This window comes from Xenopus laevis, chromosome 7S (genome assembly GCF_017654675.1).
Source record: "Xenopus laevis strain J_2021 chromosome 7S, Xenopus_laevis_v10.1, whole genome shotgun sequence".
Classification (NCBI taxonomy): domain Eukaryota; kingdom Metazoa; phylum Chordata; class Amphibia; order Anura; family Pipidae; genus Xenopus; species Xenopus laevis.
In genome coordinates this window covers 26,593,879-26,605,975 of record NC_054384.1, presented here as the reverse complement: position 1 = coordinate 26,605,975, position 12,097 = coordinate 26,593,879, and the positions used below count along the sequence as shown (strand labels likewise).

General features: G+C 37.9%; 1 protein-coding gene across 1 annotated transcript in view; it reads right to left on the bottom strand.

The window, feature by feature from the left end:
• Positions 1-1,234: 1,234 nt before the first annotated feature.
• Positions 1,235-12,097, bottom strand: part of loxl4.S (lysyl oxidase like 4 S homeolog) — a 57,517-nt gene continuing 46,654 nt past the window's right edge. The window contains exons 11-14 of the mRNA XM_041571027.1: positions 6,847-6,962; positions 6,631-6,767; positions 3,941-4,052; positions 1,235-3,398 (exon numbers count right to left, since the gene is read on the bottom strand). Coding sequence (XP_041426961.1) covers positions 3,328-3,398; positions 3,941-4,052; positions 6,631-6,767; positions 6,847-6,962 — 436 coding nt within the window. The 3' untranslated portion in view covers positions 1,235-3,327. The remainder of the gene's footprint in view (positions 3,399-3,940; positions 4,053-6,630; positions 6,768-6,846; positions 6,963-12,097) is intronic.

The following is a 12,097-nucleotide window of genomic DNA, read 5'->3' as shown; positions in this document are numbered from 1 at the left end:
CGATTAACTGTAGATGCAGAAATATTCACCATTAAAAAGGCTGCTTACCAGCACTATGTCAGGGATGATAGACTTCAGAAGGCAATACATACTGCCTGCTTAGTTGTTCTGCGTTTACAAACTCCAGTTTAAGTGGCCGAAACAGGATCAGATGGGAATACATTCTAATAAAACATAAGGAAGGGCAGGAATATTTAGGTGTTTAAAGTTAAAATAAATGGATAATAAATTATCATTTAATCTATCTTTCCACTGATCCTATCACATACAGTATGTCTCTTTCCATCTCTCTATATTCCTGTATTATTTTACTGGGCTTTTCTGGATAAGGAAAATTTGGATTTTGGATTTTCCTGGGCAGATTTATCAAGGTTCGAATTTCGAAGTAAAAAATACTTTGAAATTCGACCATCGAATATCGAACTTTTTTCATCGAATTTGTGTATTCTGATGTCGAAGTAAAATTGTTCGATCCAACGATTAAATACTTTGAATCGGACGATTTTAATGTATGATCGAATGATTTTACTTCGACTTCAAAAAATGCTGTAGAAGGTCCCCATAGACTAACATAGCACTTCGGCAGGTTTAATTTGCCGAAGTATTGAAGTCGAAGTTTTTTGAAAGAGACAGTACTTCCATTATCGAATGGTTGAATAGTCAAACTATTTTACTTCGAATCGAATTCAAAGTAAATTCGAAGTCATAGTATCCTATTCAATGGTCGAAGTATCCAAAAAATTACTTTGAATTTCAAATTTTTTTACTTCAAAAATTCCCTCTAAATCACTTCGAACCTTGATGAATCTGCCCCTAAATAAATCCAATAGGACTGTTTTGCCACCAATATTGATCCATGCAGCTTAGTTACCATCAACTACAAGCTACTGTTTTATTACTAAACATTTTAAGAAATTTGTATTATTTGCCTTTAGATAACAGGTCTCCAGATAAGGGATTCCTTACCTGTATCAACAAGAAATAAGTCCTAAAAAATGTTAAATATAATATTCACTTGACCTACATTTTCGAATATTTGCTACCATTTGTAGGAAGCACGATATTTGCATTTGGAAATACCTGAAGTGTGCCTAGCAGGGCTTTTGGGAGCAGTTGATGAATATGCAGTACTTAAAGCTCCACTGCACACAATGGAGAAGTGGAATCAATACAGAGAACAAACTCACTGGTGGAAAAATCAGGGCTTCAGAGATAAGATTTATATACTATACAGAAGAAACAAAAAGTAATTTAAATATTTTCATTTTTGGTCTTACTGGAGTTTTAAAGGACACTCACAAAGGTGTACCACCAAAATAGCTTTTTTTTCTAATGTTTTTTTAGTGGCTCTCCATCTGGGACCTTACCACTCGAGGTAGCGGGGATGGCTCACACCCTCGTTTGCACTGAACTCTATACCATACTGGGACATCAACATCAGCTGTGGGGTCTGCTCTATGGTAGTTACACCATTGGGTCTTATAGAATAGTAGAAATGGATTCATTCAGCCCACAGTTCCAGTGCTTACACCTTAATGCACAAATAGTGCAGAGCCATGGAATTCCAGGGGAAACCTTTTGGCTAAGTACATGGTACATAGCTTCAAACAAGTTCACCACATGAATAAAAGAAATCTATTGGTACGGTATTTAGTATTGTCTCCAGCAGATTAAGTATGAAGCCTTTAGAATCTATATCCAAAAATTGCTGTGAATCAGTCTCTTACGAAGACCAATCCCTTCTAGAGACTCCAGTGAATTAGTACCCTCAATGGGCTAATCATCTTGAAAAAGATGGAATGTTCGCTTCACCACTATCAAACATTAGAGAACTCTTTCTTTGCTGCTTTCACAATACAAAACTTGGGTGTATGCTGTGCCTTTAACCAAAAACATCACTAGATATGAGGATATGTTTCCCTGAATAAAAGTTTATATTTTAATATAAATTTACTGTACAAATTAAAACAGAACAAAAACACTGGCTATAAAGACTACTTAAATCTGTATTTATCTTCTTACTTTAGTGTTTCCCTCCACTTGTTTGTCATCCTAACAGCAAATTAGTTTTAAATAAATGTTGGTTCCAAACGGCATAAGAAAAAATTCTTCAGCCAGTTGTTCTCTAAAGGTGCAATCCCCAGCATTCTCTGTAAGCTGGTACAAGACTTGGTGCTTGTAGTTCTGAAACAAAGATCAGTATTAGTCCTATCAAGGGTATTTTAATGAAAACCCCATTTTATGGCCCTAATTAAGTAAAAATTAGCCATAGTTTCATCATGTGAGTTCTGTCAATTGCAGTTGACATTTGAAGTGCAGATCATGAGATGCCATCGGGGAAGATAGGGGTCCTGACAGTATCATGATGAGGAGTGTTACATTGCTGTGGCCCCTAAGTTTGTTGGCAGAGCTTTTTAGTTAGTAGTTTGTGTTTGGGGAAGATCTGGGACATGTCTGGTAGTAACAGGACATGACCTATTTATACACCATTTTTAAAAACTGGTGCCCTATTACACTCAGTTTGTAAACCCACCTTCAACAGGGAGCCCCTGGTTATTATCAATATAATAAATATCTGGTGTCCCATTAATTTTGGTGGCAGCCCTACTTATGAGGTCTGACATGGCAAAAGGAACATCTGAGCTGGGTGTAGATATTAGAGAGCCAGTTAACAGATATGGGTTGGGTTTCTGTGGGCTATGTCAGTGGGGTAACTACTGTTGAGTGGTGTAAATGATACACCTCTCTTTCACTGCCCTGTGATTGAATGCCACCGGTTGGGGACTTTCAATGTTATATAATATGATACACATTTTATAAAACAAATAAAGTGTTCTGCATTTTTTTCTCTCCGCCGCTGAGGCATACAGTCCATTGTAACAACATTAAAAATCACAAGCTATTTTGTTCTGGGGTAAAGCAGTTCTCACTTTAGCCCCTTCTGAAATCAATACATGCAATGCAGTTATACAGGCCTAATAATAAATAGGCGTAAACAAAAATAAATTCTTCATCAGTGTGTCCCTTATCAGCAGATGTCTGTCCTTGTTCTTGTAGTCTCCTCAGGAATGATTAAACTATTACAAAAATGTTAGATTTTTTTTCTGGTCTGAAAAAGTTCTAGATATTGTGCAAATTTAAAGCAACTATAATTCATGCTACTGGGTGATGACTGGTCGCCACCTTTAGGGATGTGTACCAAAAAGGGCATTGTAATATTCTAAATAAACAAAATGTGGTCCTCCCTTTTAGCAATCTTTAGACAATGTGTTTAAATATTTAGATAATTTTCCACTTAGTTGATATTGTTCTTCTTTGTAAACAGTATTAGATAAGGTTGTTAGAGAGTCTCAGCTGGTGCTCAAAACTTTCTTCCAGGTCTGTGCTGTATGCATCACCTGTTAAAGAGACAAAACGGAGAGAAGGAATAGTTCAACAGATCTCTAAAAAGCAGTGGTTCTTTGGGTCTTGCCTTGGAGGTTCTGTTTTATCTTCCCCTGCATCTATTCACCATTCACCCATAAATCACCCCCACTTATTGTATCGATAGGACAGACAGAGACTTAACATCAAATCAGCCAATCAGTCCAATAAAATTACTCCTTCCCAAAAGAAAGACAATGGAGCTGTTGACCAGTGGTTGATAGCCAAAGGGTTTAAACTTGGGGATCCATACATATCCAATGGAATAAAGGATCATGTCCAATGATGTCCTGCACCCAGAAGTACCAGGCTACAGTCAGTATTTTCTTTGAGTATCAGGTTTATACACTAGAAAAATAATAGAACTAGTGCAAGGCAATTAAGCACTTTATAGTTCAAGGACCAGCCTATGGGATCTAAATCAATGAAATTGAAATCACCTTTGATATTGTGCCTGACTTGTAGAATGGCGGCAATTTTCTCAGTTCCGTTTCTGCATAAAAATAATGGGTCTCACCTGTGTGACAATTGTGCATCCAGATGCGATGGCCATCGTACTTACATCGACATCTCATCACATTGTTCCTGAAATCTGACTCTGCCACCTCAAACTTTGGGTTTAAGATCACCTTGGGATACACAGATACTGACATATTAACTCTTTAGCCTTGAGTTATTTTTATTCATAGCAAAATCTGTATTAAAACAGCAACAACGTCACAGGTCCTTCATCCTGACAGGTATGCAATCTTTTACAATATGTAAAATACAATATGGTCTTTTTACCTAAAACCAGCAAATGGGTGTCCCTGCAAAAGAGGGCAGCACTTAAAGGAAAACTATACCCCCAAAATGAACACTTAAGCAACAGATAGTTCATATCATATTAAGTGGCATATTAAAGAATCTTACCAAACTGGAATATATATTTAAGTAAATATTGCCCTTTTACATCTCTTGCCTTGAGCCACCATTTCGTGATGGTGTCTGTGCTGTCTCAGAGATCACCTGACCAGAAATACTTCAACTCTAACTGTAACAGGAAGAAGTGTGGAAGCAAAAGACACAACTCTGTCTGTTAATTGGCTCATGTGATCTAACATGTATGGTTTGTTGGTATGTTTGTGAGTACAGTGAATCCTACGATCCCAGGGGACGGCCCTTTTCTATTTATGATTACCCAATGGCACATACTACTAGAAAAGTATATTATTATGAAAATGGTTTATTTACATGATGCTGGCTTTTACATATGAGCTGGTCTATGCAATACCTTTTTGTGGCAATGCACCGGCATACTGTAATAACACCGGCATACTGTATATAATCCTGTATAATCTTACACTTCCAACAGGCCACTAGGGAAGTTGTATCTGTTTGTGGGCCCATGCAAGCTTCTCGTTTCAGCTTGACTTTCTGAATATAAAATGTACAAAGCAAACAAACACAATACATGATCCATGCCAGACAGAACACAGGTCCATCTCATTGCACAAACTTTCTAAAAGGTTTTTAAAGTCTATGAAATACCTTCAGTTGCTCTTTAAGAATCAAGAGCTGCTAAAAGAAGCAGTTCAGCCTCCTCTCAAAAATATCCTTTACTTGACTTTCGCTGTAGAGGGAATCACAGGCTAATGTAAATCCTTGCATTTCTTGGAAAGGGTATTTAGAAAGTGGAAACAATCCAACTGGAAAACCACCTATCAAAGTTGACATTTATGACCCTTATCAATACAGCTTGGGAAAATGATGGTGTACAGAAACAGGCAAGATTCCTGGTTAATGACCTTTACATGGACTGGGTCAGGGGAATCTTTGTATTAATATTGCTTGACCTGTTAGCAGTGACAGATCATGAAATCCTGAGCAACTGAACATCTATTATGGACTAGATGGAATCACAGTGAATTATCTTCAACTAAACCTTGCCAGTAGCAGCAGTATTCTGCAATGATTTGTTTTATAAACAGTTCTCTTAACAGGCTCTATTAACCTTAATACTCTGATTCTTGTCATGTAACCCAAAATCTTTAAGTTCAGGACTAAACCTCAGTTTATTGGGTAGAACAGTATCAACAGCTTTGCTGAAATGTAAAGAAGCAATCTCAACTGTTCTGCCTCTTTGTAGACAAGTGTTGTGGTTAGAGGGGTAAGCTCAAAAGAAGAAAAGAAGTGTGTCTATTTGCATTGGCACAAAGATCTTCTACAGAGTTGATTCTTCAGGAAGGGGACGCCAAATACACAATGATTTATCGAAATGAAAGAAATCTAAAAGGGTTGGTAATCTTAAACAATAGAATACATGGCTGTGTTTCTATTTCAGCAACCACTGCATTAAAGGCAAATTATATTCTAGGTTGTATTAAAAGAGGTATCCTTCAAAGGGTGAGGTAGCTACTGTCACACTATAGGTCATGGATGCCCTATATGGACTTTTCTACAAAACTATATTAATAAATATATAATACACAAAAGCCAAGAATATCTTGTAAATTATATCCTTATAAACGGTGAGTCATCAGTTATAAACGGTGAGTTCTGATGTCATCAGTTATAAACGGAGAGTTCTGATGTCATTTCTGTCACATTACTCACTGAAACGTGTGTATTATAATAAATAAAGTACCCCAAGTTGCAAAATATGAGGATATTAGAAGTTACCCATGACCTGTATAAAAACACTCGACCTTCGGCCTCGTGTTTTTATATGGTCGTGGAACTCCTCGGTAACTTATAATATCCTTATATTTTACAAGAGGGGGTACTTTATTCACTATATTATATATTAATAAAAATGAAAAATGGTCAGAGAAGGGCAGCCCATCTGATTTATAGTCTAAATAAGAAATAATATCTGGAAATGTTCTCAGTAAAGAATAATTACAAAGACTTAAAACAAAACTAATACTAAGCACTTCATGAGCAGACAAGGTGGACCAATTGTAAGCAACTTTGTTTTTCTTGACAAAGTCAATAAACAATAAAACTCATTTACAACATAAGTGTGACCATGCTAAAGTAGACATATTCCACATCTTAATGGATTCATTTTAAAAAATCTTATAAACCTGCAACTACAGACGATAATCCTTGTTTTATATTTATACAATTATGTATTTTTCAAAGAAGAAAATGACCATTAAATAACATTAATTATACTACTATTGACACAGGGGAAGAGTAGGGAGAGTAGCTAACTGTTCTTACCTGGAATATATAGTCACCTGGAAGGACATCTGTAATATCTACCCACTGGCAGTCAATGTCATGTCTATATGTGTCCCAGCAACCAACAGCAATTCCTTGTTCTCCAAAATTGGCACATTCATAACGCCTTTGTATTCCTGCATGAAAATCAGCATAATATCATGGTGCTCTTGCACAGAGACATTGTAACCCCTATTCTATATATACATATAATACCTTTGCCACAGTTTGAGTCTTCCAGGCAAAAACTCGCTTTGTGTCCTTCAGCAACCTTAGATCCATTCAGTGTGAGCAGGTCATAGTGGGTGAAAACTTCAATACTGTGGTAATGTCTATGGCACGAACAAAAAGACAAGAAAATTCTAAGAACATTCATAGTGATTGACAGTATCAAGTGCAATTCTTATCTATTTATCAAGAACTGTGCACACTACAGCAGTGATCCCCAACCAGTGGCTCATGAGCAACATTTTGCTCCCCTCCCCCCATTGATGTTGCTCACAATGGCCTCAAAGTAAGTGCCCATTTTTTTTTTTTTAATGCCTGGCTTCAAGTTTTGGAGGTATAAAGATAAAGGTGTCTGCCAAACAGCAGATTAACGAAAGGGCGAATTGTTGCCAGCAACCACTTTGCACCCATCGCTACACTTCACCAGGCACAAATGCGCTCAGACTACGCTAATTCACTAAAATGGAGTTTCGTTATGGGCGGTGAACGCTGGCAACTTTTCGCTACCGTTACTTCGGCAATGCAAACATTTGATAGTGAAGATGTGCTAGCCTTCATTTCTGCCTAGCAAAACTTCACTAAGGATCTTGCATAGGTCAATTTGCATAGGGTGGGAAATTTAAAGTTGTATGGACGTCTTTATGTTAAATGTTGGTGCATATACTTACAAATTACACTTTTTAAAACACATGTCCAGGGAACCTTAATAAAGACAATAGAGTTATTCTAATGAACTACACATGTGGCCACAGTAAAATGAATGTTCCATATGTTTGCAAAAGTATAGGGAAAACCAGTTTCCCAAAAAAGTTTAGGTTGGTTCTTTTTCAGGCAATCAGGCTGACGAAAGGCAAAGACGCCAGTGTTTTTTGGACTTTAATGCATTTTTTCAACTTCACAGAATATAATGTACCGTATATACTCGAGTATAAGCCGAGTTTTTCAGCACCAAAAATGTGCTGAAAAAGTCTTACTCGGCTTATACTCGAGTCAGCTAGCAACAGCCCCCTACTGCTTCACGAATGTCTGAGCTACTGACCGGTGTCCCGTGCCCCGCAACTTTGTTTATTAAATTATATTAATAATAATCTGTCTGCTGACTAAAATAAATAATAATATGAGCCAATTCCGTCAAACAGACTTTAGCAAATGCTACAGCATGCAGAGATTTTTTTTAAGAAGGGTTTTTTGATTATTGAACTTACTAGTAGCTACTGTATTTCTCACCCTAGGCTTATACTTGAGTCAATTAGTTTTCCCAGCTTTCGTAGGTAAAATTAGGCACCTCGGCTTATACTCGGGATGGCTTATATTCGAATATATACGGTAAGTGACAGAAAATTGAGGAAGTTCTAGCGACTTTAATGCACTTCGTTTGGTCTGAGGTGGAGAAGGCAACTCTGGCGAAAGAGGTAACGTTCAGTAAAATCCGCACTTTAGTGACCGTTCATCAGACAAAAAAAGTCGCCTGCCGATAGAGTGCGAATGACCGGTAGCATCAGTCTCTTTCGCTAGCGAATTGGCACCTGCGCCCATTAGTAAATCGGCTATGTCCCTGTGGGCAGTAGTGCTAGGGAATTGTCGCAAGTGTTAACCACTTCGCCTTTAATAAATCTGCCCCTTGGTGTAATAAGCACTCTTATAGCTTAACATGAACTGTGGTGTATACACCTCATGCTATATATGTAATGATGGTATGTTCTGCACCCACGGTATTCCACCTGAAACTGAAAAACTTTTCATATACATAAATACATAGGTTGGAGTCAATTTGGTGAATAATGAAGTGCAGTATATACTGTATAATAAGGAGACCTTTCCCTGTGGATTCCCATGAATAAAAATAAAGCCTTTGCAATAGACAGTAAAAGTATGGCTTGTGAAAGAGAAGAGCATAATTGCAGCTCCTATAACAGACATACAGAAATGCATATCAATTACTGTGTGGTGCCCAAATGAAAACTGCCAAAAATACATGTACTTTTATCTGTTTATTTAAGCTAAAAGTCAAAGTCAGGAGCTCAATGTTCCAATGCTTTTGTTCTTAAATGACTTCTAGTATCCGTTACATTTTCCCTCAGATAATGCAGAGATTATTATGCAAAGAAAAGTGGAAGATTAAGATTTTATATGTGTATCCTTGTGATGGGGTGAATTTAGTTTTTTTTTGTGTATTATGGTTTAACTTTGCTGGCCAGTAAACTGTGTAAATAGCTATGTGTATAAGTTATGTAAATTCTTTGTTTAGGTGTAAACTAGTTTTGGATAACAAACAGGTCTACTTTGTTTGAAGCATGTGGCTCAGCTCTGCTGACAGTATATGTAAGGGTCAGGCCACACTGGGCGTTTTGGGGAGATTTGGTCGCCTGGCGACTAATCGTCTCGTCTTTGCACAACCAATATCCCCAAAACGCCTTTCCTGACTCTGTGTCGGCTTAAAAAAAAACGCCGTCACTAATCACACGCGGCGGTTCATTTTCCGAATCCACCCGAAGTTGCCTCAAGAGGAAACTTTGCGACTTCGGAAAACGAATCGCCGGCATTTTTTTATTTTAGCCGGCGTAGAGTGAGGGAAGGCATTTGGGGAGAATGGTCGCCGCAAAAACGAGGCTATTAGTCGCCAGGCGACCAAATCTCCCCAAAACGCCCAGTGTGGCCTGACCCTAAATGGTGCTAAAACAAATGTATATTGAAAGCTATGTTTGTTAGATGTTAGGACACAAGAGTGTGCAGGGAAAGCTTTACTTTTATATATAATAGTGCAATTGGTTGTACAAAGTTTCATGACACACTTACCTAGAGCTCCCAGAGAAGCCACTTCCTAAAGGGGTGGGCAGCCTCTCTTAATGAATATTTATAGGGTAGATGCTGATCTCATGGTGTCAGCATAGACCAGTCTGGAAGCTATAAAAAACTGCAGACTGAAATCATTGGGAGTCTGTGTTAAGCCTTTGTAAGAGGTGCTGGAGCTCAGTTGTGTGCTTGGGCTACTATTGACCCCCCTGCTAGTGAATTGTATACTGCATCTTTGCACATACCGTACATTGATTTTTGCTTAAAAAATAAAGCACACATTTTTCCACTGAAGATCTGCCTGGCTACTGAATGTACATGTGCCCAGTGACAATCCTGTTGTGTGATTTTCTTTTTATACAGTTATATTTCTTATTGGGTTTACTGAGATGTGTCTTTTCCAACTATTATTGTTAGGGTTCTTTCTTTATCATCCCTTTAGGACCACAGGGAATTGGGATGTTGGAGACTGTCACTGTCTTTCCTCAGTGGTTTTCTTCTTTTTTTTATTCTGCAAACAGGTTTGTGGATAACGGATCTCATGCCTGTACTGTTTATGTTCCCATAATATTTATACAGATCCCTGTACAAAGAACATCTAGCCCTACCCATTTGATACTCAACAGTAGTGATGGGCGAATTTATTCGCCAGGCGCGAATTCGCGGCGAATTTGCGCGTTTCGCCGCCAGCGAATAAATTCGCGAAACGCCCGCGAAAATTCGCTGCAAAAATTCGCCGGCGTCAAAAACGGCCGCCGGCGTCAATAACGGGCGCCGGCGTCGAAAAAACGGTTGCCGGCGTCAAAAACGGGCGCCGGCGTCAAACACGAGACACCGGCGCCGTTTCGCGAATTTTTCTCCGTTTCGCGAATTTCGCACGAAATTCGCGAATTTTTCGGCGAAGCGAAACGGCGCAAATTCGCCCATCACTACTCAACAGGTCTTGCTTAGAATGTTTGTCGTACAAAGTCAGTCCCTGTGCTGGTATTTTACAGTCCATGAGGCTGATGTAGCAGATTGTGCTTTCCAGCTCTGCCAGTGCTTGCTGGGAGGGCATGTAAATTAGTGGCATTCCTTTTTGCTTATGGAAATCACTTTAAAAGTGCTTACATGTTACCTGCTGCTACTGACAAGCTACTGCTGTGAAAAAAGGCTCGTTAGGGAAAGAAGCTCATCTGACATTATCACAACTCGTTATTCTTCGTTTCAGCATGAGCTCTTTCGTCTCCATATCCAATTTTAAAAAAGAAACCTAATTTGATCTCAGAGCGACTTTCAACAATTTAATCTTGTGCATTGCATTGAAAGCAGTGGAAGATTTTTCTCTGCGTGCACATACATGTTACTCACACAAGGCATGGTTCAAAGGGCTCATTAGGATTCATGGGGATATATATTTTTACGCTCATTATAAACATGCTTCCAGCTGTCACTTTCTGCTGAAATGGCCATGAAATAGACTTACTGACAAATTTCTCATTGGAGTAAAAGAAAGAACTCAGGGCAAAAAGTTAAAATTTCTATATTAAAAATGATTTTTAATCTAACTTGCTAACTTTTTTTTACTAAAAAAAATAAATGTTTTTATGTATGGGAAAACTTTATAGATAGACACGAAACAACTATGGATGCACCAAATTTGACCAAATATCGAATCTTTCACAGTTGCTGAAACTGTAAACTGGAGAGCTACTGAATAGAGAGCTAAATAACTCAAAAACCACAATAATGCAAATTGTCGAAGAATATCAGTATCTACATCATAATAAACGTTACCTTAAAGGTGAATAAACCATTTAAAGTCCTGGATTTTGGTGGCAACTATGTTACAAATCTGTGTTTTTAGATGTTTTACTTTACAAATAAATGCAAGTATATGGAAATATATACTAGTAGTGATAAAATGTGACCCCATTATTTGCCCATGTATGAGAGCCATAAGGTGTTCTGTAAAATAAGCAGTTCTTAAACTCAACCAAGAATAAGAAGAGCAGGCACTACAATGAAGGCAATCTTCTCCAGGCAGTAGAATTCAGTAAAAATTGTATTTACTATGTCATCATTAGCCTTACGCGTTTCGTGTGTATAACAAGAAACGCGTAAGGCTAACAATGAAATAATAAATAAACATTTTTACTGAATTCTACTGCCTGGAGAAGATTGCCTTCATTTGAGTGCCTGCTCTATTTAATCTTGGTTGTAACCGCTCCCCTTTGCTGAAGGTTCAGTGCACCTGGGCCTCTTCTATTACTTGGTGTGTTACCTTTATATTGTTGAATTCTCTCTTCATTGTAAGTTCTTCAACTCAAACTTGATTCCCCACTTTCCTTTTATAGCAAAATGCAATGTGCTCTTAGACAGTGTCATGTTTCCCATACTAAACACAACCACAATGCTCAGTAAAAGACACTGAATACTAAGCTGGAAAGGAAATTTCATAAATGCT